General features: G+C 40.4%; 1 protein-coding gene across 1 annotated transcript; it reads left to right on the top strand.

The window, feature by feature from the left end:
• Positions 1-25,585, top strand: LOC132822741 (thyrotropin-releasing hormone receptor-like). Its single transcript, XM_060836035.1, has 2 exons — positions 1-798; positions 25,172-25,585. Exons 1-2 carry the CDS (start codon positions 1-3, stop codon positions 25,583-25,585), a joined length of 1,212 nt encoding a protein of 403 aa, XP_060692018.1.
• The last annotated feature ends 2,395 nt before the right edge of the window (positions 25,586-27,980 follow it).

Genomic DNA, 27,980 nt, shown 5'->3' with positions numbered 1-27,980 from the left:
ATGGAGAACAGAACAAGTGGGATTGAGCTGTTCAACAATTCAATGAATCAGACGGTAGAAATGTCGAGGATGCCTCAGAATCCTCTCGAGTACCAGATAGTCACCGTCCTGTTGGTCTTGTTGATCTGTGGAGTGGGGATAGCTGGAAATGTCATGGTTGTACTGGTGGTGCTGAAGACCAAACACATGAGAACGCCTACTAACTGCTACCTGGTGAGTTTGGCCATTGCAGACCTGATTGTCCTCCTGGCGGCAGGCCTGCCCAATATCACCGAGAGTGTGGTCGCCTCCTGGGTTTATGGATACGTCGGCTGCCTTTGCATCACATACCTGCAGTACCTGGGCATCAACGCGTCGTCGTGTTCCATCACCGCCTTTACCATAGAGCGGTACATCGCGATCTGCCACCCCATTAAAGCTCAGTTCATCTGCACCGTGTCCAGAGCCAAGAAAATCATCGCCTTTGTATGGGCCTTCACCTCCGTGTACTGCGTGATGTGGTTCTTTTTACTGGACATCAAGCAGATCCCACATGTCAATGGCATCCAGGTGGTCTGTGACTACAGGGTGTCAAGAAACCATTACCTGCCCATTTACTTTCTGGACTTCACTATATTCTACGTGATTCCTTTATTCGTGGCCACAGTTCTGTACGGGCTCATTGCTCGCATCCTGTTCCTGAATCCGATTCCCAGCACCCCGCAGGACACAGCCAATAACTCCATTCACAGGGGGCGCAGCAGCGACTCCAAGATGTCCTGTCGCCGCAACAAGGGCCCGCAATCTTCCAGGAAGCAGGTAAATTTTCCAAACCCATTTCCAACCATTCCGTGGATGGCCATTTCTCTGTCCAGTGGCCCGCCACTCTTCTCTCATTGCCTTCCACAGTTTGGTGCATTTCATACATTTGCAGACGGTGTCGGTCTTGGAAATAAAGCAGCAGTGAGAGTTTTGTAGAATCACTGGGTGGCCAACAGGGTTGAAGAAAGTAAAGCTTTTGTATGGTTACAGGTCCTACACACCTACTACCCGTTCTGGAAATCCATACTGTAGTATTACTGTCCTATACGGCCGAAGGAAAGCACCGCAACTTTTGGTAATCTGAATTTGAACCAGAAAAAATGTTCAAATACTAAGAGTAGCTGTGGAGAGAGAAACAGAGTTAAGGTTTCCAGTCAAATATTACATTTTCTGTTTTTACTTTATACTGTAAGGCAAGTTCCTCTCCAGTGGAAGTGTATTAATGCTAAAAAGTAGTTATTATTTAAAATTTTAATGTATATTGTATACATTATCGTACAAAAAACTGTTTCCTTTTTTTGCAATAGATATTATCCACATTTCTACAAAAACCTGAATATAAAGCAAGCTTGATGTTTATACAATGCTTTGCTTAAGCTCGCAAAGCCACACCTCTCTTCAGCTTTCAAAACTAAACAACTAAATACTGTTTCATTTTCTACTCAATGCAAGTTTATCTTTTACAATTTAGGACGCTAGAAAGCAGAATTTTTGAAGGTTTACAGTAGGTGGCGATATGAGGTCGAGGCAAAGTAACTGAGTGGAAGCGGTGTGAGATGTCCCCTCCACATCAGTTTGCTCACCGCTCGGTCACTACGATTCGCTCATTCCTGTAAAGCGAAATATTTAACAGCAAGAAAAAGCTCGTCGTATGGTGCGGCACCCGAGTAGATGGATTTTTGAACCAAATAATAGAAAATAAAAAAGTTGCCTCAAAACTATCAGCGAATGGATCGATATACAGGACTATTTTCAAAGACCGATAATGCGCACAGGTTGCTTCAGTATTACTTGGCATATTGCTATGCACATCATTTGGTTCCATTGCCGCACTTGTAGTTTCACTTATAAAATTAATCTAATCTGTTTTATTTAAGTCTTTAATGCCATTTAGAAATTCTTTCAGCCAAGATTGTCTAATGCATTCTTTGGATGGCTGAACCATAACGTCCAGGAAGCGTTTTGCAATCGATGCTGCTTCAGACTGTTAGACAAGCTACAATTGCCCTTAGCAACTACTTATGAGTGAAGATAGAAGTTCTTGATCAGTGACCATTGTTGGAAGTCACCTATGAGCATCAGATGATGAGCAATCAGACGTGATGCCCTTGCAGACACTTAGAGTCATAAAGATATACAGCACAGAAATAGACCCTTTGGTCCAACTCATCTGTGCTGACCAGATATCAGAAATTAATCTAGTCCCGTTTGCCAGCATTTGGTCATATCTCTCTAAGATAAAAACAATGACTGCAGATGCTGGAATCTAGAGTTTAGATTAGAGTGGTGCTGGAAAACACAGCAGTTCAGGCAGCATCCGACGAGCAGGACAATTGACGTTTTGGCCAAAAGCACTTCATCAGGAATACAGGTAGAGAGCCTGAAGGGTGGAGAGATAAGTGAGAGGAGGGTGAGGGTGGTGAGAAAGTAGCATAGAGTACAAAAGGTGATTGGGAGAGGGGATGAAGGTGATGGGGGGGGGGAGTGGAAAAGAAGATAGGCAGGTAGAACAAGTCATGGGGACAGTGCTGAGCTGGAAGTTTGGAACTGGGGTGAGGTGGGGGAAGGGGAAATGAAAAAACTGGTGAAGTCCACATTGATGCCCTGGGGTTGAAATGTTCTGAGGCGGAAGATGAGGTGTTCTTCCTCCAGGCGTCTGATGGTGAGGGAGCGGCAGTGAAGGAGCCCAGGACCTCCATGTATCGGCAGAGTGGGAGGAGGAATTGAAATGTTGGGCCACAGGTGATGTGGTTCATTGGTGTGGGTGTCCGGGAGATGTTCCCTAAAGCGCTCTGCGAGGAAGCATCCAGTCTCCACAATGTAGAGGAGAACGCATCGGGAGCAAAGGATACAATAAATGATATTGGTGGAATTGAAGGTAAAACTTTGGATGTGGAAGGCTTCTTTAGGGTCCTGGATGGAGGTGAGGGAGGAGGTGTGGGCGCAGCTTTTGCCATTCCTGCGGTGACAGGGGAAGGTGCCAGGATGGGAGGGTGGATTGTAGGGGGGCGTGGACCTGACCAGGTAGTCATGGAGAGAATGGTCTTTGCGGAAGGCGGAAAGGGGTGGGGATGGACCCCTGGTGGTGGGGTCCATTTGGAGGTGGCGGATGATTTGGTTTATGCGAAGGTTGGTAGGGTGGAAGGTGAGTACTAGAGGAGTTCTGTCCTTGTTACAGTTGGAGGGGTGAGGTCTGAGGGCGGAGGTGCGGGATGTGGACGAGGTGCGTTGGAGGGCATCTTTAACCATGTGGGAAGGGAAATTGTGGTCTCTAAAGAAGGAGGCCTTCTGATGTGTTCTGTGGTGGAACTGGTCATCCTGGGAGCAGATACGGTGGAGGCAGAGGAATTGGGAATACGGGATGGCATTTTTGCAGGAGGTAGGGTGGGAAGAGGTGTAATGCAGGTGGCTGTGGGAGTCGGTGGGTTTATAAAAAATGTCAGTGTCAAGTCAGTTGTCATTAATGGAGATGGAGAGGTCCAGGAAGGGGAGGGAGGTGTTAGAGATGGTCCAGGCAAATTTAAGGTCAGGGTGGAATGTGATGGTGAGGTTGATGAATTGCTCAACCTCCGTGTGGGAGCACGAGGTGGCGCCAATGCAGTCATCAATATAGTGGAGGAAGAGGTGGGGAGTGGTGCCGGTGTAATTACGGAAGATGGACTGTTCTACGTAGCCAAAACCCTTCCGTATCATATACTTATCCAGGTGCCTTTTAAATGTTGTAATTGTGCCAACCTCCACTCCTTTCTCTGGCAGCTCATTGCATACACGCATCACCCTCTGCATGAAAATGTTGCCCCTTAGGTCCCTTTTATATCTTTCCCCTCTCACCATAAACTATGTTCTCTAGATTTGGACTCCCCCACCCCAGAAAAAAGACCTTGTCTATTTACCCTATCCATGCCCCTCATGATTTTATAAACCTTTATGTGGTCACCCCTCAGCCTCTGATGATCCAGGAAAAATAGCCGCAGTCTATTCATCCACCAATATCATTTATCATATCCGTTGTTCCCGACGTGGTCTCCTCTACACTGGAGAGACTGGACACCTCCTAGCAGAGTGCTTTAGGGAACATCTCTGGGACACCCACACCAATCAACCACACCACCCTGTGGCCCAACATTTCAACTCCCCCTCCCACTCAGCCGAGGACATGGAGGTCCTAGGCCTCCTTCATCACCCTACGCCTGGAGGAAGAATACCTCATCTTCCGCCTCAGAACACTTCAACCCCAGGGCATCAATGTGGACTTCACCAGTTTCCTCATTTCCCCTTCCCCCACCTCACCCCAGTTCCAAACTTCCAGCTCAGCACTGTTCCCATGACTTGTCCTACCTGCCTATCTTCTTTTCCACCTATCCACTCCACCCTCCTATCTGACCTAACACCTTCATCCCCACCCCCATTCACCCATTGTACTTTTTACTACCCTCCCCCACCCTCCTTTCTGACCTATTACCTCCATTCCCACCCCAAATTCACCTATTGTACTCTATGCTACTTTCTCCCCACCTCCACCCTCCTCTAGCTTATCTCTCCACCCTTCAGGCACTCTGTCTGTATTCCTGATGAAGGGCTTTTGCCCAAAACGTCGATTTTCCTGTTCCTTGTATGCTGCCTGAACTGCTGTGCTTTTCCAGCAACACTCTAATCCAGTCTATTCAGCCTCTCCCTATAGCTCAAAACCTGGTAACATCCTTGTAAATCTTTCCTGAACCCTTTCAAGTTTCACAACCTCCTTCCTATAGCAGGGAGACAAAAACTGCACATGTTATTGCAAAAGTTGCCTAATTAATGTCCTGTATAGCTGCAACATTATCTCCCAACTCCTATACTCAATGCACTAACCAATAAAAGCAAGCATTCCAAACATCGTCTTCATTATTCTATCTACCTGTGACTCCACTTTCAAGGAGCTATAAATCCACACTCGAAGGTTTATTTGTTTGGCAACACTCCTCAGATCTTACCATTAAGTGTGTAAGTCCTGCCCCGATTTGTTTTTCCAAAATATAGCATCTCTCATTTATCTAAATTAAGTTCGATCTGCCACTTCTTAGCCCATTGGCTCATCTGATCAAGTTCCCATTGTACTCAGAAATAACCTTCTTAGCTGTCCACTACACCTCCTATTTTAGTGTCATCTGCAAACTCACTAACCATACCTCCCATGTTTACATCAAATCATTTCTATAAATTATGAAAAGCGGTGGACCCAGCACCAATCCTTGTGGCACACTGTTGGCCACAGGCCTCCAGTCTGAATAGCAACCCTCCACCACTACCTTCTGTCTTCTACCTTTAAGCCAGTTTTGTATCCATATGGTTAGTTCTCCCTGTATTCCATGCGACCTAACCTTGATAACCAGTCTACCATCTGGAACTTTGTTGAACACCTTACTGAAGTCCATATTGTTATGCATATTCTGCAGGGTGAACTGTTCCCTAAGTTCACATTCGGTCTCCCTGATGTAGAGAAGACCACATTGAGAGCACCTGATGCAGGAAATTAGTTTGGAAGAGAGGCTGTGTTCTTACAGTCTCCTGCCTGTCTACTTTGGATTCCAACATCTGCAGTTTTTAAAAAATCTCTGTTTAAGTCATAGAGTCATAGAGGTCTACAGCACAGAAAAAGGCACTTCAATCCATTGAGCCTGTGCCAGTCTAAAGCAATCACCAACTATTGTATTACCATGTACCAGCACTTGGTTCATATCCTGTATGCTTTGGCATTGCAAGTGTACATCTAAATACATCTTAAATATTTTAAGGGCTTCTGCCTTTACCACTCTAATAGACAAGTTCCAAATTCCCACCACACTCTGGGTGAATAAAAACTTCTTCACAATCCCTTTAACCCTCCAGCCTCTTATCTTAAATCTGTTCTCCCTGATCATTAATCCCTCCACAAGGGGAAAAGTTTCTTCCCTTCGATGTACTTCATAATTTTATACATCTCAATCATGTCACCCGCTTCAGTCTCCTGTGTTCCAAGGCAAACAACCCCATCTATCAAATCTCTTTTTATGATTTAAACTGTCCAGGCAAGGGCACATCCTGGCAAATCTCCACTGCGCCTTCTGTAGTGCAATCATATCTCTCCAGCCTAATTCTTTTATTTGTGAGGTATTATTTTCTGATGCATAAACCATATAGGTTTTTGAATTTCCACCCAATGAAACAACAATCTGCAATTACCTCAATTCATTATTTTTGTACTTCAGCATCAAATTGTAGAGATTTGTGCACTTGAACTCTTTGATCATCCATGGATCATTTTACCATCAAGAATATGTTTTGGCATTTCTTCCATGATTCAGAGTGGATTAAGCCATTGAATTTCACCTACCAATTTTGCTCACTCATTTGGTCTGTTCACATTGCTTTCCAGCTTTCTTCTCCTATTTTCACAACTTATTGTCATTCTCTCTTAATATCACCTGAAAACATGAATATATGACTCTGTATTTCTTTATTTATGATGTTGATGTACATGGTGGAAAACTGAGACTACAATATAAATACATCAAAAATGCTACTTATCACATCCCAATAATCACATCCCATGGCACGGTGGTACAGTGGTTAGCACTGCTGCCTCACAGCACCAGAGACCTGGGTTCAATTCCCACCTCAGGCAACTGTCTGTGTGGAGTTTGCACATTCTCCCTGTGTCTGCATGGGTTTGCTCCGGTTTCCTCCCACGTTCCAAAAATGTGCAGGTTAGGTGAATTGGCCATGCTAAATTGCCCGTAGTGTTAGATGAAGGAGTATGGGAATAGGGCTGGGTGGGTTGCCCGTCGGAGGGTCGGTGTGACTTGTTGGGCCGAAGGGCCTGTTTCCACACTGTAAGTAATCTAATCTAATAATCAGAAAATGCTGCCTTGTTTCCAAATTTGCCTCTGAACTCTTAAAATGGTTTACCAACCTTTATCTTGTCAAAGTGCCTTCTGAGAAGTTATTCTAGATTCTCTCCATTCTCCAAGTTAGTGATGTCCCAAAAAAATCTCCTAGTCAAACATGGTCTACTTTCCAGAACTCCATGCTAACTCTTTTGATCGGAAGAGCAGTTTAGTGAGGTTTGTTTAGAGTTTAAGCCAGAGTTTGGCAACCTGCAGCTCAAAAGCCGCCTGCAGATCTTTAACATCTCATTGTCAGCTCTCTATTTTTTCTGGTTGGATTGCATTGCCATGAAAACAGCCTAAAAGAATTCAGTCAAATCCATGCTGTTAGTATGGCAATAAAAGGCTAATCACTATAGTGTACTTTATGGTTTCAAATTATGATATGAACTAAAAAACATACATGCACTGTAAATAAATACATTCAAGTCGTACAACTCCACTCTAGTTATAGATTATGCCTTTGGTTTGAAGAACAGTTATTACGGTTGTGAACATTTCTGTTTCTTACTTATCTAAGATGATAAATCATTCTAAATATGCTATTAAAAATCCTTCTGCTGTTGTGAAAATCAGCAGCTGAAAAAGTTGTTTTAATTCTGTCCCCTTTAAGTAAACATCTGTTTTAAAGATTATTTTACTAACCAATGATCTTAAACGTTATCCATTTATTCTAAAAGTTCTGTTCTAATTATCGTAAAACATTCTTTCAGTTTTATATGCACATTTTTGATTACTTTATAATTTTATGTGGAAATGTGTTCTGTTTCCATTAATTATGCAAATTGACACATAAAACCTGATGATACATACATTGGAGATACAAATAAAAAGATTCATATATCAAATAATGTGATAATTTATATTAGGACTATTTTAACTTAGAGCTTTCTGTACAAATGATACTGAACTCAGTATATGTATTTTATTTATTATACAGACAAATACATTCTGCAAGGGAACTTGGAAATTTGCCATGTATCAATGGCAAATTTAAATTGTTTGCTTCCAATGGTTCCAAAACAAGGTTTCTTAAAAAAAAGTTGCTGACCCTGGCTTAGAATTTTAACAACTGAGGTCTTTGATGCTAAAGATTGAACAATTAAAATCAGGGTTGTTTAAGAAATAAGAACTGAAGGAGCTTGGATAACTTGGAGAGTTATGGAGCTGAAGGGGATTACAGAAATAGTGAATGACGAGGTCAAGAAGGAATTAGAAAACAAGGATGAGACTTTCAAAATCAAGGTATTGCTTAATTGAGATTCTTCTGCAAGCATGGGTAATGTAAGCAGCATATGCCTTAAGAAAAAAGGTGGTCAGCAGAATTTTTGATAATCTCAAATTTATGAAGGGTGAGATGTGTCATGCAGGCCAGGATTGTGTTGGATAGACAAGTCTAGAAGTAACAAAATTAGATAAGCATTTAAGTAACAGATTACTTTAGGCAGAGGTAAAATCCACTGATGATACAGAAGTACAAATAGCTGTTGTTAATGATGACTTAGACAAACAGGAAGTCTCAAGTTTGCCTTCGATCATTATGACAATGGTATTATGAGCAATCTCGTTCTGCCTCAGACATTTGTGTCAATCACTAATATTAATCTAAACAGACCATGTAAATAAGACAATTCACTACTGAATAATATCAAATTCCTAGTCAATAACAAGAAATACTTATACCAAGAAATACGGAAGCAACAAAATCTGCACTCCCATTACTAATTTTCCAATTATATACCTCAACTCTCATGTGGTTAATATATGTTTGCAACCTTACTTCATTATACAACTTGCAAATATCAATATATTGAATGACATGAATGAGTACTAGGTGTCATGATCAGATCTTGCTCGCCAACAAGAGAACCGGAGAAGAACCACATTGCCTTCGTCGCCTGATGGAATTCAATGGCCAGCATCAGAATTTCACAGGGATTACCGAGCCTTGGGATGGAAATCGCCTCCCTGACTATTGTCCCTACCCAAAAGCTGCTTGCCCATCAAAGAGTAGCAGCTTTCCATTCTTGTTCGTACAACTGAGAGTGGTGGTAACTGTTGCTAATGCACCACCAGAGGCTCAGGTTCAAAAAGAGACTTCATGCCTAAATGCGTGAAGATAAAATGGTATCCATGGGATTGAAGAGCCCGGTGGGGTGATGGAGGCAAAGGGGCTGCGTCTGTCAAGGAGTCACCTTCCCAGTACCTGGTCTCTTGATCAAGCAGTGAGTGCCTTTGGAAGAAGGATTTGTTTCCCTGGGAGTCTACAAACCTAGGTGGCAATGTTTACATTTTGGTCTTGTTGCATGTGAATTTCTGCCTGCTGCTGGTTAAATGCCAACAGGTACGAGAAGAAGCCTTTCAATAGGCATTAATTGTCCATTTAGTGGCCTCAGTTGACATCTGGACAGAATGCCATCTATGACAATTCCCATCCTGAACTTAATGGATTGCAGTAGGAAGGCAGAGTGTTCCCCATCCGATAGCCTTTCACCCAATTAAATGCTCTACGATTTTCACTCTCATCTCCAAAACGGCGGTAAATTCTGGTTACTGTATTAGTGATATCACAGTCTCAAAGCACAGCAGGTTAGGCAGCATCTCAGGAATAGAGAATTCGACGTTTCGAGCAGGGCTTATGCTCGAAACGTCGAATTCTCTATTCCTGAGATGCTGCCTAACCTGCTGTGCTTTGACCAGCAACACATTTGCAGCTGTGATCTCCAGCATCTGCAGACCTCATTTTTTACTTATATCACAGTCTCAGTTAAGATAGATATTTAGGAGCTTTTAGTTATCTGTAATTTTCATTTCAGTCATGAGCATCCACCTCCATACATAATGCTACACTCCATTTTATAGAGGAATGATTATTGCTTGAAGATATATATGAATATGATAAATATATTTAAAAAGCTTATCTTGTTTAATGATATGGTTAAAGTCCAAGGAAATAAAACCTTATACAATATTGATGACTATGTTCTGAAAACAAATCTGTGACCATCCGAATCTTATGAAATCACAAGTCCTAACTATTGTGAACATTATATTTTGTAATGTAACATTTGTTTTCTTTCTTTCCTACTCTGATTTCTAATTGGTAATGCTTCATTTCAATTTCACCCATCAACCAATTAAAAAAAAACTTTCTGTCCTCAATAAATCACTTCAAAACCATAATGCATTTAAAAATCTACCCAACCAAATAATAATTTTCTCATGATAATTTCCCCCATTTAAATCATTGATAAAGGGGCTGGAGGGATTGCTGCGTACCTACGCAGACAAAGTGAAAATCAAAGGTATAGGAAGTTATAAAGAGGAACGAATCAAGTTGCAATGTGATACTTTTAATAAAACGGGTAAAAATGTTAATGACGTTTTGAAAAGTGGGTGAATAGATGGTGTGTAACAGCAGAGAGATTGGATGGTTCAGGTTCCTGAGGCAGTTAAAGTAGTGTCACAAGGTTGTAAAGTGGAAATAAAAATTGAAATACTCAGTTTTATGGCATGAGCTCTAAAATTTAAGAGCAAGGATTTCACGTTGAAGCTATTTTATCACAAATACATTTAGACATGCTCTAATAAAAATTTATAAAGTAAACCAGAAGGTTGCAGCAGCAAAACAGGCGGTAGAAATGGCCAATGATTCTAGCTGATCCTCAAATCCAAACCTTCCTTCTGCCACCCTCAAAAAGACAAGAAAGGTAGAAGCTGGGAAGGTGAAAGGAGGACAAGTAGTTAAGGATGGGAAGGCTCAACTGGAAAGGTGGAAGATCCCCTTATGCCATAAAGAAAACAGCTGAGGGTGGAAGTATATTTTAAGGTCTAAATATTTCTATTGTCATGTGTGATACTGTCTTGCAGCTTGCTAAAAGCTGTAGGGTCATTTGGTTGGATTTATTAGGAGACACCAGATCAGCTCAAAGAAAGGAACCCTGACAGAGAATACAACAGATTTAAAGGACTGACTGCACTTTGCTGTGACCACAAGGGATGTAAACAAAGTACCTCAGAGGGAGTTCTTTTCAAAATGAAAGTAACTCCTTATTGTTCAGATGAGACAAGTAAACAACCTATCACCTTTACCCCCACCTCTATCCACCTATTGCACTCACAGCTACCTTCTCCCCAGCTCTACCCACCTCCCAATTATCTCTCCACCCCCAAGGCTCCCATCCTCATTCCTGATGAAGGGCTCTGGCCTGAAACATCAATTTTCCTGTTCCTTGGATGCTGCCTGACCTGCTGTGCTTTTCCAGCAACACGCTCTCAACTCTGAACTCCAGCATCTGCAGACCTCACTGTCTCATACTTAGCGGAACAGTAGCCCATCAAAGTCTTTTCCTGGGGAAAGGCATGATGTTTCCACCAGTGAATGATACGAACACCAAACTTTTAGTGAATAATATGAATGGTGAATATATACCCACCCCATTGTACTGAGCACGCATTTACAAGGTGAACCATTGATCCATACAGGGTAGTGAAAAGAATTGGTAAAGTTACTAGCTAACTGACACCCAGATCACCAGAAAAATAATTAGCTGTGTTACATCAATATGTTGAAGCAATATCACTGTTTGGAGGAGGAAGATTAAGTATATATGTGTTAGATAGTAAGATTGGTGGAGGATGAAAAATATAGCGAGGATGAGGCAGAAGGAGGAGAAACAATTCACAAAAAAAAACAAGCAGCTATTCTAACACTGAATTGTTAGGGAGGTTAGACACTCTGCATTTAGGTGCAGAGACAGTAGAATGAAAATACCTGACAAGTTAACTTGCCAAATTTAACATTGTCTTTGGTTCAAAAGGTGTATAACTTTAACCATACATGATGTGGATGTGGAAGAATTCCTTTCTGTGTAACCTAAGTCCAGAGAAAGAGGTCCAGGTGAAACAGAAGTCCTAAGGATGTTGGAAAACTGTCTAATTAAAACCAGTCAAAGTAGCTGGAGTTACTTAATAATCTAATACCGATACTTGATGGTTGAATCCAACACTACCTCAACTACAAAAAGGTAAAGACTGTCACAAAAGAGGACTCCTACCTAATTCCTCACTTGAGAGACTGTATTGACAGGGATGGCAGTGCCAACTTTATTACCATATAGTTTTGTTTAAATGATACTGTTATGGACCAAGCCAGACTTTCCAAGAAGGTAGCCCAGACCCTAACTTTGCTAGTTGTTTTAAGCAGGAGTAAAGTGGATATTCCAGGAGAGATGCTGTTGGTCAAACCACATAGTTTCAAACAAAACAGAATTTATTTACAAGATTACTAAATGAAACACAACAACAGAAAACAGAATACTGAATAACATAGCATCTCCAAAATCCCAACAGATCATCCCAACTTAATGATGCTGTTCCAAGTACTTGCAACAATCCCCATAAATACCCCTTGGCTCAAAAGGTAAAATCAAACACATGGTCTTACAAGAAAGAAGTCAGAGAGAAAGTACCAGCCTGGACCTGCTTCTGTGCGTCCAGCAGCTTTTTTTTACACAACTGCTAAAAACGACCCAAAACAGAGAAAAGTTGGGCTGGGAGAACTGGTCACACCCCTTTCATTGTATCAGGTGTTTTTGCAAACTTGAAAACCTTTGCTTGAGGCAGTATCTGTTAGCTGTTATAAATTGACCCTAAAACCCTACACCCCAAACTTTTCAGAGTCTGTGTCATTTAAGACCTCCCTAAAAAAAAACCAAGGACTGCATAACCTTATGAAAGGAGCAGCTTTGTCACACCTCCTCGTTTAAAAAAAACCCATCTATATCCAAAGATGGCTTCATTTTAAAACCCCTTCAAAAATTGTTAGTATTCTAAATCACACATATACATTACATTGACTATAAATGTGCAAGCATGCAAATCTTTCTTCCATTTCAGCCTGTTTTATTCCCACCAATAAATGCCTCTGTTTTTCATTCGAGTCTTGACAATACATCGGTAATCACCTTTTCATATCCTGCCACATGCACAATTTTCAAATTGAATGCTGTAACAACAAGCTCCATCTAAGCAGTCTGGCATTTTTGTCCCTAAATTTCTCCACAAACTTCAATAGGTTATGATCAGTGTACATGATCGCCTCAGGTATATTACTGGTGACACAAACACTGAAATGTTGCAATGCCAACGTCAAGCTCAAAGTCTCATTCTTAACCGTCGAATATTTCTGCTGATGAATGTTCAGCTTCCTGGAGCAATACCCAATAGGTCTTTCTACTTTCTCATAGTCCTCTTGCAAGAGCACCACATTGACATCCACATCACTTGCATTATAGCCACCTTCAATGGCTTTGCATATTTAGGTATGGCTAATCCTGGGCAGTGGTTAGCACAGTTTTCAGGCTGTTGAATGCCTTCTGACCGTCTGCTGTCCACTGAAACTTCTTGCCTTTCTTTAGCAATTCAATGAGTGGAGCAGCCACACTGCTAAAATCTGGTACAAATTTTCGATAAAACCCACTCAATCCTAGGAACTGTAGTATTGTTCTTTTTGTCGATTGTATGGGAAACTCCCCAATTACCTTTGTTTTTGCATCCTGTGGAGCCATTTGTCTGTGTCCAGTGACATAGCCCAGGAAGGTTACTTGGGCTTTGGCAAATTCACTTTTAGCCAGATTTATCACCAAGCCTGCCTTCCAAAGTTAATTGAACAAGTTTGATAAATGTTATAAATGTTCCTTCCATCTGTTACTAAAAATCACGAGGTTATCTATATGTATGACCAGTTGAGTAATCTGGCAATGACCTTATTGATTAGTCTCTAAAATGTGGCTGGTGCATTTTTCATACCAAATGGTATAACTTTAAACTGATATAGTCCATTCAGTGTTACGAAAGTCGAAATTGTCTTTGCTTTTTCTGAAAAAGGTACCTCCAATATCCTCTAAGCAAGTCCAACTTAGCTGCTTGTCCCACCTTCTCAACACAGTCTTCCAAATGTGGAATCAGATATGCATCAGCCTTTGTAACTGCACTGACTTTGCAATAGTCCACACATAACTGTTGGGTAGCATCTGGTTTTGGCACCATTACTCTGAGTGAGCTCCAGTCTCTGTAACTTATTTCAATTATGTCGTCTTGGAGCTTAGTTTCACTTTGAACCTGTGCCAACTTTAGAGGGTTATGCCTATAAGGATGTCGCTTACTTGGAACAGCATCTACCATTTCTACATCATGTGTAATTGCTTCCCAGCTTATGTCCACTATGTCCCCATATGATAGTAACAACTGTTTTAGGTCATTCCGATTTTCCTCTGGAAGGTAACTCAATTAATCTATACCAATTTTTGACAACTTCCTTATTGTCCAATTTACTTTGAGGAATGGCCAACTCAAAATCCTCTGAACTTGGTTCTTCACTCTGTGTTGTAATCAATAACACACTGACAATACAAGTTGATGAACATCAATTCTCATTTGCCTGAATATGTAATGGTCTCCAATTCCCTATTAGAACATCATTTTTAAGATAATAATATTCAGGGATACATTCAGTTTCCTTTTCTGCATATGCCTTTTGATACAATTGCTTGAAGTTTTCAGCTTTCTGCCGTAACTCAGTTAATGTATCTGAGCTAAAAATGTCAGCTTTGTTATCTATCTGCTTCTGGCTCGTGCCAACCATCTGATCAAACAGGGTCTCTGCTAATTCCACTTCAACTTTCCTATCTGTACTCTTTGATCTCTCCTGTTTCAGCTGGTGACTTTGTGACCCGATAAATTTACAGTGAGGAAAAATCTCAATCTATATTCTGCAATAGTTCAGTTGCTTTAATTTCCACTGGCTTTTCAACCACAGTAGACAGCACTCCTACGTGTGAACCAGTTATATCATTGGCAATGACAAATTATATTCCTGGTGCTGAGAGTTTGTCCAGTACTCTTACCCCAAATTCTTCACTGTTCACTGGTCACTCTAACCTCAATTTACATAACTGAGCACTTTTTATCTCATTGTCAATTCCCGTTACCTGTACCTTTTCTGGCAATTGTCCTTCAGAAGTACATATCTCCTCACCTTTCAGCATCACAGACTAAAAGGATTCTGCGTCTCTTGATATTTGTAATCTCTTTACCTGCGGCTCCTGGCCTATGCAAATAAACTTTACCGTCATATCTGCCACTTCCTCCTTAACCAACTTCTGACCAGCTTGTAAATTCTGGTTCAGCTTTCTAGCCTCCACTGTGCTTTCTGCTACCATTCTGACAAAATTCACTGGCTTATCCTGTTTTCCTACACCTGGCTCCCCAGTGCTTCTCCTAGCCCACCAACACTGTGAATTCATGTAACCTACATGAGTGAAAACAATGCAGCTTTAAACTTCTCTGTTCCCTTTAACAGTTTGCTTATTACTTGTGGTAAGTTATCCTTATTATGTTCACTGTGATCTACCTTTCCCTTTTCAAGTGAGGATTTCTCTTTTCCCCAATTTCGATTCCTCATGGATTGAAATTGATTCTGGAAGGCAAGCAGTATGTGGAAAGAAAGCTGCTGGACCCATAGAAGCAGGTCCAGGCTGGTACTCTCTCTCTGACGTTTCTCCTGTAAGAACTTGTGTTTAACGTTTTGTGCCAAGGAGTGACTCATAATCATCAACCTTCATCATCAGCTGTTAATCTTGCCGTTTTAACTCTGCTCTTCCACATCAGTTCACCCTACTTCAGAAAGTGAATTTTTAAACTCCTGTCTCAGTGCCAATTTCTGAAGTTCAAACTCTCTCTCTTTCTTCCTCCCCTTTCTCTCCTTTTATCTCTTCTCTCTCTCTCTCACTTTCCTTTTCTTTCTCCTCTGCTTTAATCGCAATTCCTTGTATTTTGCCTCTAACTCAAGCTGCTTCATTTTCAATTGAATTTTTGCCATTTCTAAAGATTCTGCTGACATTTCTAGCAAATTTAAATGCTGAGCTACTGTTGTAATTATCTCTCCTTTTCTCACGAAAAAAAATAGCTCCAACTCCAGCTTGTCTGCTAACTCCAGCAGCTTGGCCTTAATCACCTTTTGTAAAACCCCCAAGGTCACTTCTTCCACCTCCAGAAAACACTTGCTGACTGAAAGAGCCATTATTATCCCAAGCACTGTTTAAACCAACCAAAATCAACACCTGGAACAAAAGACACTAGCGCCTACTACTCACTGCCTTCGGGACCAACAACTCTAATTCCAATTTGAAACTATAGAATAAATCCCACAAAGAGCCCTTAATCTGTCATGGACCAGGCCAGACCCCTTCAAAACATTTCAAGCAAGTAGCCCACACCCTAACTTTGCTAGTTATTTTAAGGTGGGTTAAAGTGGATGTTCCAGGAGAGAATCAGCTGGTCAAACCACTTAGATTTGAACAAAATCGAATTCATTTATAAGATTACTGAAAGAAATACAAACAGAAAACAGAATACAATATAATGTAACCTCTCCAAAACCCAACAGCTCATCCCATCTTAACGATGCTGTTCCAAATACCTGCAGCAATTACCATAGTCACTCCTCGGCACAAAAGGTTAAACACAAGTTCTTACAGGAGACTCATCAGAGAGAGAGTACCAGCCTGGACCTGCTTCCTTGGGTCCAGCAGCTTTCTTTCCACATATTGCTTAAAAAAAACCCAAAACAGAGAAATGCTGGGTGGGGACAACAGGCCACACCCCTTTTAATTTTATATGTGTTTCTTTTTTAACTTGAAAGCGTTCTGCCTCAGGCAGTATCCGTTGCTGTTATCAAATTGGCCCTAAAACCCTATACCCTAGATCTTTAGGAGTTTGTGTCATTTAAGACCTCTCTTAAAACAGACAAGGATTACATCACCTTATTAAAGGAGCAGCTTCATCACAATACCATCAAGTTAATTTACAGCCTGAATTAAAGATATATTGACCTGTATCACAACTCATGATCATTTCCAATGCTGTTTGATGACATTCAGGCTTGGCAATTACCCTGGAAATGTTTGAGGGACAGATGAAACAAATCATAGCCAGTATTCCTAATTGTGCAGTGTATCTTGATGATGTACTGATATACAGTGAAATTTGGAAGCATCATGACTGAAATAATTTTTTAAACGAACTGTCACCTGGTTGATTCGTTGATAAGCCTTGCCAAAAATGAATTTGCAAAGGCACAAATTTAGACATATCATAGGGCAAGTGCTGCCAAAAAAAAGTTCAGGGTTATATATAAACAAGGAATGAGAATGAGAGTGTCAACATGTCTTAGTTCTGTTTTTTTTAAAGTTTTGTTGCGTCTACACTTCATAAAATTTTGGTAAGAACACAGTTAGATTCTTGTCATAATTCTATGCTCCATACGACAGAAATGTGTTGAGGCAATATAAACAATAGTTCACTGGTTTGGTGCTTGCCATGACCAAATACAAAAATGTCTTTAAAAAATTGCTGTTATTTTAATCAGAACAGAAGAAATAATTGACAGAAACATCCCAGCCACTGAACTCTGTGGGACAATGGTTATGATTGAAATATCAAGCAAGGTCCTTCTTCATGTCAAGACTGAAAACTTGTCAACTTTTCTTGACAAGTCCTATATGTCAAGACAAAATTATTTAGTCTGTATATAGTGGTATATGTGGAGCGTACTCAAGATCTTAGTGCCTGATGTCCAACACAAAGGTCTTTTGGAGCAAATGGTGAGTTGAACCTGCTCTGGTTTCTAGTATGAATTTTCCTGATGGCCAGTTGCTTTGATGAGATTGCAACCAGTGGTGAGTTGGTTATTAATGCCTTTCACAAGCAATAATGAACATCAGTTGGGAACTCACCACTGCCAAGTAAGAATCTCATGATGCTGCACAGGAAAAGCAACAAGATATGGGCAAGTTGATCTCTGAACATCCTGCTTGACTTTATCAGCTATTTCACTATCATCCACGTTGCTCAGAGTCTGGTAAGATTCCACACCTAGTTTGCTTTAAATGTGTAAATATAGAATAGCATTAGCTATTTATATAAGTCTTTTATCTCATACACTCATTTTGTACTACAATATCATTAGTACAGTTTAATTCAGTTTATTGTTGGGACATAATTTTTGCAAAATTAAGTTCTCCAAATTTTTTGGGATTACTTAGAATAGATGTTCCAGTCAAATGAACAACAGAAGTATAAATACAAACAAGTTTTCATGTAACTTAATAAATATTCATGTTAGGATCATCCAATGTGATATCAGAGACCTTTTTAAGTATTTGATAGTGGCTATTTGCTTGAAACAGCCTTTATAATACTTTGCTTTGTTAGCATTGTATAACAAATTGTGTTTAACAAATCATTTATAAGGGAGTTGTAACATGAAAATTTAGAACTAATAATTTTGCTTTCCTTCAGGGCTTTTTAAATTTAAAACTTCACACAATGTTATTTTCACAGTTACTTATGTGTTCTAGATCATGAATTTGAATTATAAGCAGTGTAACAGTTTTAAACAATAAGACACAGAGAGTTAATTCCTCTTGGATCAACCCTAACCCATCTCACAAAAATTGGAAATAACACGTTTTCAGCCCATTTTATACTGCACACAATCTTTTTATCATTGGGAGATAAGTTTTACAAAATTTAAATATTATGTTTGTTTTGAGATGATTGAGAATAGATGCTGCAATCAAATGTACAGCAAAAACATAATTACAAACAAGATCAGCCGAGTCCAATCTCTACCCACCAGCTGCAGCACCATGCTTCAAATCAAAAGTAATATCGAAGGAAAATGAGGATAATTTGACCAAGTTCAATGCAAGAGTCTGCTGCCATATTGTTGAATCAAGCTGTTGAATTCCATCATGTCAATGGAGATATTAATATTTATGGTTTGTTTAAGCAAATCATTGTACCTGTACACAACTTGTCATGAGCTGCTGTGTGTGTACCTGTGCACAAAGTATCTTTGCAATAGTCTTTCGCTGCTGCTTGCTGCTGGGTGCTGCAGGTCTAGAGCAAACACCTTCAATATATTAAGAAGGTAGCCTAGACTCTAACATTTTCTTATTTTGAAGGAAAGTATAAGGCATTGTGTTCCAAATGCAATTCGATTAGTCAAACTACTTGTCTTTAAGTGCAAAACACTTTATTTATACACTACAGTTAAAATGCAGACAATTGTACAATGGGAAAGAAGACCTGAGCCTGAGGTCCTGAGGATAAATGGCTGGACTGATGGAGTGCAGGTGTGTGCACTGTGAGGGTGCTAGACTTGGTCATCCAGTCTGTTCAGCAAGACAGCCAGACTCTCGTATGCCCAGAAGTAACTGGGTCCCCTTAGTGTGGCTACACTTCCCCAGCTTCTGGGTAATGCCAGCCATTGCATCCTGCCTGCCCCTCCCTTTGCATGTGGACAGAGCCCCCAGTCACTGACACCAGAGGGTCGTCTCCTGCCTGGGCCTGAACAAGTGCCCAGTCATCAATAGTTCTGATTGTCAAGGCCTGAGCCATTTCTTCCTTGACCAGCCGTAGCATTGTTGCAACGAGATGCTCACCAGCTTGTGCTCCCCAGGCTAAATAACAGTATCTGGGCTGATGGAGGGTTGTAGGAGGCAGCCTTGCCAATGCTTTTGCTGAGGTCTTAATCTTCTTGACCTCAGAGGTTGATCAGGCCGTTTCTCCACCAAGGTTTAGTACATCCTGCTGGTGCTGGTAGGACATGAGAGAGACAGTATCATGGGTTAGAAATGGTGAGCAATGAATGTCCCTGACAGCGGGCTGCAGTGGAATGAAGAATAGTATGTTCTTAGGTAGCAGGATACGCACGTCTCAGCATCCCTGTAGGAGTTGTTCTAGTTTTCTCCAGCAAGGGACAGTTTTGTGTTCTCCTAGGAGTTGAGAAGTCTGATGTTTGATACCTCTCTACCGATCCAAGACCCTTCTGCTCTATTATGGGCTGGCTTCTCCTGTCATGAGAGCAAAGGAGGGATTCTGTGAGGTGAAAGTGAGTGATTTGGCTGTTAGTGAGGTGCTAGTGGAGGATTTGTGATGAGGTCTCCCGAGGGAGTGAATAGGCAGCAGAGAGACCAGGCAGGATTAATGATCCGGGGCGTTGGTGATGTGGAGGTAGGGGTGCGAGAGCTTGTGAGGGAATAGTGAGAGTGCCAGAGCATGAAAGTTAATGGGAGGTGGGTGCAGTCGCAGAGACAGAGTGTGAGTAATCTAGTAAAGGGAAGAGTGTGCACTTAACCCACTGGAGCAGGAAGACTTTTGACGTTATTGTGGGATTTCTGGCTGTTCTTCTGCATTTTGGAGACTTTACTAACCCAGGTGGTGACCTTGGACCAGGCTGTCATGGTCTGGTGTTACGCTCGCTTCTGTTGGCTGATCCTCCAGAAGAGGACGTCCCTTCTTTGCACCATCCTATATCCACCAAGATCTCCAGATCTCTGCTAGGGCATCTCCACACCATCTTCCCCCTTTCTGTCATCTTCACACTGAATGTCTATCATCAAGCTGAGCAGCTTCACAATGTTAGTGCCCTATCTGAGTGCACAGTGGCCTTTTACATATGGTGTGGGCAACAGGATTTTTGGCAGATTTCTGCTGAGGGACAGTTCATTCAGGAAAAGCGCTTGTATGTTGGGGCTAGATTCAGATGAGAGGGATGCCACTGGGCCAAGGTAAGTTGCCAATGAGATGGAACAAACAGAAATAGAAAGTGCTGGAGAAACACAGCAGGTCTGGCAACACCTGTGGAGAGAGAGAGAAACACAGTTAAGTCACGCTTAGCACTAAAAGCAGTTGGGAAATAGTGGTATTGATGCTGATGTCAGGGGCTAGGGTTATGTGGGGAGAGGAGCGAGGCAGATAGATGAAGTTGGTTCCCAGACACCGAGAGAGAGAGAGAGAGAGGGAGAGAGAGAAAGAGAAAGGGAAACTGACAATGGGACATCTGATTGTAAACCAGAAAACAGAAAAGCTGAATAGGTGATAGTGGTGACAATGAATAATTGAAAATGGGAGCTGAAATTGTTGGGAGCAATTCATTAGGAACTGAACGTGTGGTATAGGTGTGGTGATGAACATGGATGGAGGTGTTCATGGTCTGAATTTGTTAAAATCAAGATTGAGTTCTGAAGTCTCGAAGGTACTTAGGTGGAAGAGGAGGTATTGTTCTTCCAACATATCTTGAGTCTTGCACTGAGACAGAAATGTTGGCCAGGGATCATGGTTATGTGTTGAAGTGGTAAGCAACTGGAAAATTGACTCTTTTTATATTGGGCAGATTATAAGTGTTCGGCAAAGTGCCCACCCAGTCTACGTTTTATCTTCCCAATACAGAGGAGACCATATTGTGAGCAGTCAATAGAGTAGACTATATTGTTATGAAGATGTTGGTGAACTATACCTTTTAAGAGAGTTAAAAGCTAGCAGTAACAGCACCAAATGTTCTCAATAAGACACAATGGGAACCAGCTATTGGAGTAGCTGGTTGCCTGGAAACAACAAAAAAAAGATTAGAATTAGGCCAATCAGTTTAAATTATTCCCTGTAAAATACCAAATCCCAATCAAGTTTGAACTGAGTATATTGAGAATCTAAAAAGCCAATGACACAATCCAATGCTTTAGGGTATAATACAGTGGAAAATTGAACAGTTGGAGGAGAACCACCAAGCCCCAGCATGTAAACAGACAGACTGAAAAATAATTGACTTAAAAGGTACTTTTTTTGATCAGTAACCAGTGAAGCAGAAATCCCTAAGAAAAAAAGAATACACAGGAAGATCCAGCCTCAGGCGACTGTCTGTGTGGAGTTTGCACATTCTCCCCGTGTCTGTGTGGGTTTCCTCCAGGTGCTCCAGTTTCCTCCCACAGTACAAAGATGTGCAGGTCAGGTGAATTGGCCATGCTAAACTGCCCATAGCGTTAGGTTCATTAGTCAGAGGGAAATGGGTTTGGGTGGGTTACTCTTCGGAGGGTCGGTGTAGACTGGTTGGGCCGAAAGGCCTGTTTCCACACTGTAGGGAATCTAATCTAATCTAATCAAATAGAACCAAAAGCTGCCTGGTTTTGTGATAGGAAGTTTTGTTTTGCAAATCTTAAGTGGAAGTTTTATCGGACTAGTATTATAGAAGGGAAAGTAAAAGATAGGTTAGAGTAAGGACTTGTGAATAGTTGTTAGTTACTTATTCTCTGTTATACTTTAAGAATTAAAGTTGTTAATATTTACTTTAAATAGATCTTGGCCATACGAATTCTTACAGATCTTATACTTTCTGTGATGACATGGAAGGTTTCATTGGGTTGTGGGGGTATGTGTTGGGAGTGGATCAGTGTGTCGAGGAGGGAATGGTCTCTGCGGAATCCTGATAAGGGAGGAAAACATGAGTCTGGTGGTGTCATTCTGCTGGAGGTGGTGGAAATGGCAGCTTATGATCCTTTGGAAGCAATGGCTGCTGGGATAGAAAGTGAGGACCAGGGGACTCTATAATTGTTGTGGGAGGGAAGGGAAGGGATGAGAACAGATGTGCATTAGATGGGTTGATCATGGCTGAGGACCATGATAGTAGGGAATCTTCTGTTTAGGAGAAAGGAAAAAGGATAAAAATGACCGAGCCCCTCCACCCAACACCATCACCAACTCCCCCACCCTGGGGGGAAGGTGGCATCATCAAAGAAAAGTGCAACGGATTCGGAGAAACTGGGAGAATGGAATTGAGTCTTTACAGGAGATAAGCTGCGAGGAATGAGATAAGTTTAGTAAGAAATGGTGAGAAATCCCACTAGACCTCACAGTGAACAACCCGCAAAAGATTTGATGTAATCAAAGAATTCAGCCCCATATTATAGCCTATGCTTCAAATGTACAGAATTGCAATATCACTTTGTTCACTGATGTTTTCGATAAAACTGGACATTGTTCAAACTTTTAATCTGTTCAGTCATTTAATGACATCCCTCTGGAGTAAGTGAGACTTGGAACTGGGCCTTCTGGAAGTAGAGACAATACCACTGCACTACAAGAGCCTCTTTAATTTCACTAACTGCTTGATGGGATTTGAACCAAGAGTTTTAACTTAGCTCTATGGATTACTTGTTCAGTAATATTATCACGAATCCACCACCTCCCCAAGACGGCAGGAGAGAGCCCATCGCTTTAACTGTGGGGCTGTGGTTACCAACCCACAAAATCTGTTTACACTGTTAGCTATTATTGGCAGCATATATGTTTTAAATCAATTTGTCATGTCTCACCTCTGGAACAAGTCAGACTTCTGGCTCCAAGGCAGGGACATTACCAGTGCACCACAAGTACTCCAGAAACATTTTGAATCAATGTCTTTTATTATGTTATGAGGCATCTTGAGGACAGGTGAGATTTGAACTCATCCCTCTGGCTTATAAGAAGGGATACCATCACAGTCCACAACCTGTGGATTGGTCATTACACGACAGCCCTCTCATATTGGTTTTCGTATTCATTGCAAAAGAACTGATTCTGCTCATAGTGAAATTTCTCTCCAAAAAACTCATTGTATCTTGGACTTAGCCAATAAAACCTTAAGGTTCAGTCCAATATTACAACAACGACAAGATGTCATAAGCGCTTCCTTGTCTGTAGAGTACTTTGAAACATTCTTTGGTTAATAAAAACATTGTGCAAACCCGAATTCTTTCTCTCTTACTTCAGTTGGTATTTATGGTACAATATTTAATTCTGGTGTTTCTACGTCTGATACAGCTAATTATTTTTTATGCAATCATTAATTTTATGGCTTTGAGATTTGGAAACATTTGGGTTTCTCTTTCTAAATAATTTCTTGCTTCATTTAACTTACCGCATATTTGGCACAATGTATTGCTTTTTTCCTCTGTTATTTTCCGTCATTATTCTATCCTCTTTCTCCTTGTGGGATTAGCAGCGAGGCAAATGTTTTTCTTTGTGTTGCCAGGGTTTGCAATTTTTTTCTCACTTCCATATGGTTTATCAATAATATTGAGTGCTGATTTACGCCCACTCCTGAGAATTCATGGTTTCATTTTTTTTGTACTCTGCGTTCTGGATAATGTTTTCCTTTACCTTTTCTTACCATTAGAAAACTTACATTGATCCTAAATACTCTTTCTTTCTCATGCTCCTCTTTCTTCTGCTGCACACACAGAGGTACAAACAGACACCAAGCGAGGCCTGATTACTTACCTGATATTAAGTCAGCAGTCACCCTGGAATGTAATATTTACAATACAAGGACAATTAACAAAAGAAGCTGTTTAATCTTCTGGAATGGTTTATAGATAATGAGGGTATGGACTTGATGAAGAACAGCGAGTTCTCTCGATGTAATGGCCAAAGATCAGGCATCAAGCAACAGAACAAACACAGGATAACTGGTCACCCATTTCATTACTATCTGTGTGGTCATATTCTGCACAAATTGACTGTCCCATTTGCTCACAAACTAACAATGATACCAAAGCACTTTGAAATAGCCTGAATCTTTGAAAGCTGCCGCATATATAGAAACTCTTTATTTCTTTTCTTTCACCATGCATGCATATTGGCAATGCAAATTTTAACAACAAATAGTGTTTGCATTGTTCGGTGTACGTGGAAGGCCCTCATTTTTTTCTTTACTTCTTGGAAGGAAAGTAAAGTACCATTTTTTTTGAAAGCTGTAGATTTCTAGGTAATGAATGCCCAGAAAAACCTCAGAGAAATCAATTTACCAATTCAAGATTTAATGTAATCGGGGTGGCATGGTGGCTCAGTGGTTAGCACTGCAGCCTCAAAGCAACAGGGTCCCAGGTTCGATTCCAGCCTTGGGAGACTGTCTGTGTGGAGTTTGCACATTCTCCCCGTGCCAGGTGAATTGGCCATGCTAAACTGCCCATAATGTTAGGTGCATTAGTCAGAGGGAAATGGGTCTGGGTGGGTTACAAGTGGGCAGCATGGTGGCACAGTGGTTAGCACTGCTGCCTCACAGCACCAGAGACCCGGGTTCAATTCCCGCCTCAGGCAACTGTCTGTGTAGAGTTTGCACATTCTCCCCTTGCCTGCGTGGGTTTCCTCCGGGTGCTCCGGTTTCCTTCCACAGTGAAAAATGTGTAGGTTAGGTGAATTAGCCATGCTAAATTGTCCGTAGTGTTAGGTGTTGGGGAATGGGTCTGGGTGGGTTGCTCTTTTGAGGGTTGATGTGGACTTGTTGGGCCGAAGGGCCTGTTTCCACACTGTAAGTAATCTAATAATCCATTTGGTAATCTTTTCTCTCTTATATGTATTTTCAGGTCACTAAAATGTTGGCAGTGGTGGTTATCCTTTTTGCTCTCCTCTGGATGCCCTACAGAACCTTGGTGGTTGTCAACTCCTTCATGAATACACCCTACTTGAACACTTGGTTTCTGTTATTCTGCAGGATGAGCATTTACCTGAACAGCGCCATCAACCCTGTCATTTACAATCTAATGTCTCAGAAATTTCGTGCTGCCTTCAAAAAACTTTGCAAATGCAAACAGTCACGGGCAGAGAAGCCTTCTGCCTATAATGTGCCTGTTTACTACAGTGTAATGAAAGATATGTCCCATGAAAGTCCAGATCATGATCTAACAGAGCAAGAGGATATTAATGGCTATCCAATTTCTAATAAGAAGTTACATTTTGATAATACTTGCTGTGATACTAACACATTTAGTGTTGCCTGAAATAATAATGATCAACTTATAAAAAAAAGAAAGAGAAAATTAAATACCTATTTGGCAAGCATATGGCTTAAATAATCTTTTATTATTTCCTTTTGCTGATGCACTATATAATATTCTCAAAATGAATATTAATTCCTTGTCCTTGACAGTTTTAAAGTGAAATATATTCAACATTTTACAGAGACAATTATGTTACTCAATTCATGCACTGGAAATTAATGTTGGTATAAAACAAGTAATTAGCTGGATGAGTGCAAACATTATTTGTAGGAAAATTATAAACTTGATTTAGTATTTGAACTTATGCTTGAGCTCTCAATAACAGAAGAAATTTCCTGCACTCACTACCCAACACACAGCTTATTTGTAGTCAGCACAACATTGGACTAAGAACAGTCTAGAAATCTCCTGAAGCTCTGCTATTTCAAGAATTTTCTAGAGAGTGTGGTAACACCACAATCGTTCTATCATTATGAATCTTTCCTGACTGATAACAGAAATGATGTTAAACCTGGGTAATTTTAGGACAAGTCACCTAAAATAAATAGGTATTTATTGAAATATTTACAAGATTCTTTGAATCTTTATTTATGGTAGCTTTATGACAATCATGAATAAAATAAAGTGCCATATCTTTATGTAACTAAATGATAAATAATAGTATTTTTCAATAGTTACCTATTTTTGTTTAACATAAGCCAAGAAGTTTCCATTATTAAAATTAAAAACAAAAGTGTCCCACGGTACAAAAATGCTTAAGTAATCAAAGATATTGGTTTGACATTTATCTTTTGTTCTATAGCACACAGACTTCTAAATCCAATTCTGATAATTCACAGAATTACTTTCTGTTGCTGGGTTTTAAATGATGTATGCTGATGTGTGTAATTTGCTAATGTTTATTTCGAAATGTCCTCAAGCTAATGTTGCGGCACTGCATATTTATTAGGACTAGGACCTTGATGAAACAACACAATGCACTTTTTGTGAATGTTAATATTGTGTGATCATACTACAGGTTAATTTATTGAACTCATTATCAATTATTGCCATTATTTTGTCAGCACTGTGTATCGTACGCAATTGTTTAAAATGTAAGTAGATCACATGACATACAACAAACTATTCCTACAGCTTTAAAGTAGTTTTGTGAATTTAGTTGAGGCTAGAATGCCAATAAGCCTCATAGTCATGCCTGCAATTATTTATGCTCATAGTGCAAACCAGAAATCAAATGTAGTTTGGGAATCTTATCTTGATTTGAATAGTAAACAGATTTAATGTATATTTCAATAGAAAGTATCATCACTGGAACAGATTTAAGATCTTTAATTTGTATAAAATACAAATCAAATGATTCCAAGTATTCTGTATGTTTGATTGTAAAATTGTAAGGCTGTATGTAATGTTCAGTGAATGTTCTTGTACTTAAGTATTTGTCCATTAAAGCGATGAATACAATGATCTTGTCACTAATTGATATCAGAATATCTAATAATATAGGATGTTGTCTTTTCTTAAAGCCCATTGCCATCAAACACCTTATTTTCTCACTTATTACCTTTCAGTTCAAAAGCTGTTTAATTGCATTGTCAATTTACTTGCTTTTATAGAGATTTTACATTTATATAATAATATAGCACCTTTTCATAAAAATGAAGAAAATAAAGTAAACATTTGCAGCGTGTGACCTTAGAAAAATAATATTCAAAGTAAATGGTTGTAGATCTTTTGGCAGAATTAGACAAATAGGTAGCAATTTTATCAGCATGGTGGTGGCAGCCAGCGGCGAGTCTAACAAATGGGAGCAAATCTGCTTCAGCCATTAATGTGAAGACGAGCCTCATTCATTGATGGTCTGCCAACTGATCAGTTGCTGTTGTGACGCCCGTCCATTTGACGAATGGACATGTGTGCTCCAGAGGTGTCAACCAATCAGAAGACCAGCAATGATGATCATTGTTGGGACTGACAAGGAACCATGGGAGCAGGCCATTGCGGTGTGGTGGTGAGGGCAGTGAGGAGGGTTGCTCTAGGATAGATCATTGGCATTATTGGGCCCTACCATAGGACATGGAATGCCCGAGTAAGAGGATGTCTTGAGCCCACTGGGAGACTGCCAAGGATCATCAAGATTCCCACTCTCCCAAAAGGCATACCGCCTACATGGTACAGTAATTAATTTTGTGACTTATTGTGGATTGGTGGACATATTCAAGGAGCATTGGGAGTTTAAAGGAACCCTGCCTCTAGCTATCATCCTTTGTTATCACTATGATAAATGGGAACACATTTAGGAAAGAAATCCCTAACTTCAGATTGCATGCTTTAATGAAATATGCACTGCAAAAATTATGTTACATCATTTCCCTTTTACTAAGAACCCATACATAAT

The sequence above is a fragment of the Hemiscyllium ocellatum genome, chromosome 15 (assembly GCF_020745735.1).
Source record: "Hemiscyllium ocellatum isolate sHemOce1 chromosome 15, sHemOce1.pat.X.cur, whole genome shotgun sequence".
In the NCBI taxonomy this organism is placed as follows: domain Eukaryota; kingdom Metazoa; phylum Chordata; class Chondrichthyes; order Orectolobiformes; family Hemiscylliidae; genus Hemiscyllium; species Hemiscyllium ocellatum.
Note: the sequence above shows the minus strand (reverse complement) of the source record. Positions and strands in the feature narration are given on the sequence as shown.

Bases quoted from the DNA above. Each gene is read 5' to 3' on its own strand.
- LOC132822741 (XM_060836035.1), top strand. From the start codon at position 1: ATGGAGAACAGAACAAGTGGGATTGAGCTGTTCAACAATTCAATGAAT. The intron at 799-25,171 runs GTAAATTTTCCA...ATGTATTTTCAG, and splicing joins CGCAATCTTCCAGGAAGCAG to GTCACTAAAATGTTGGCAGT.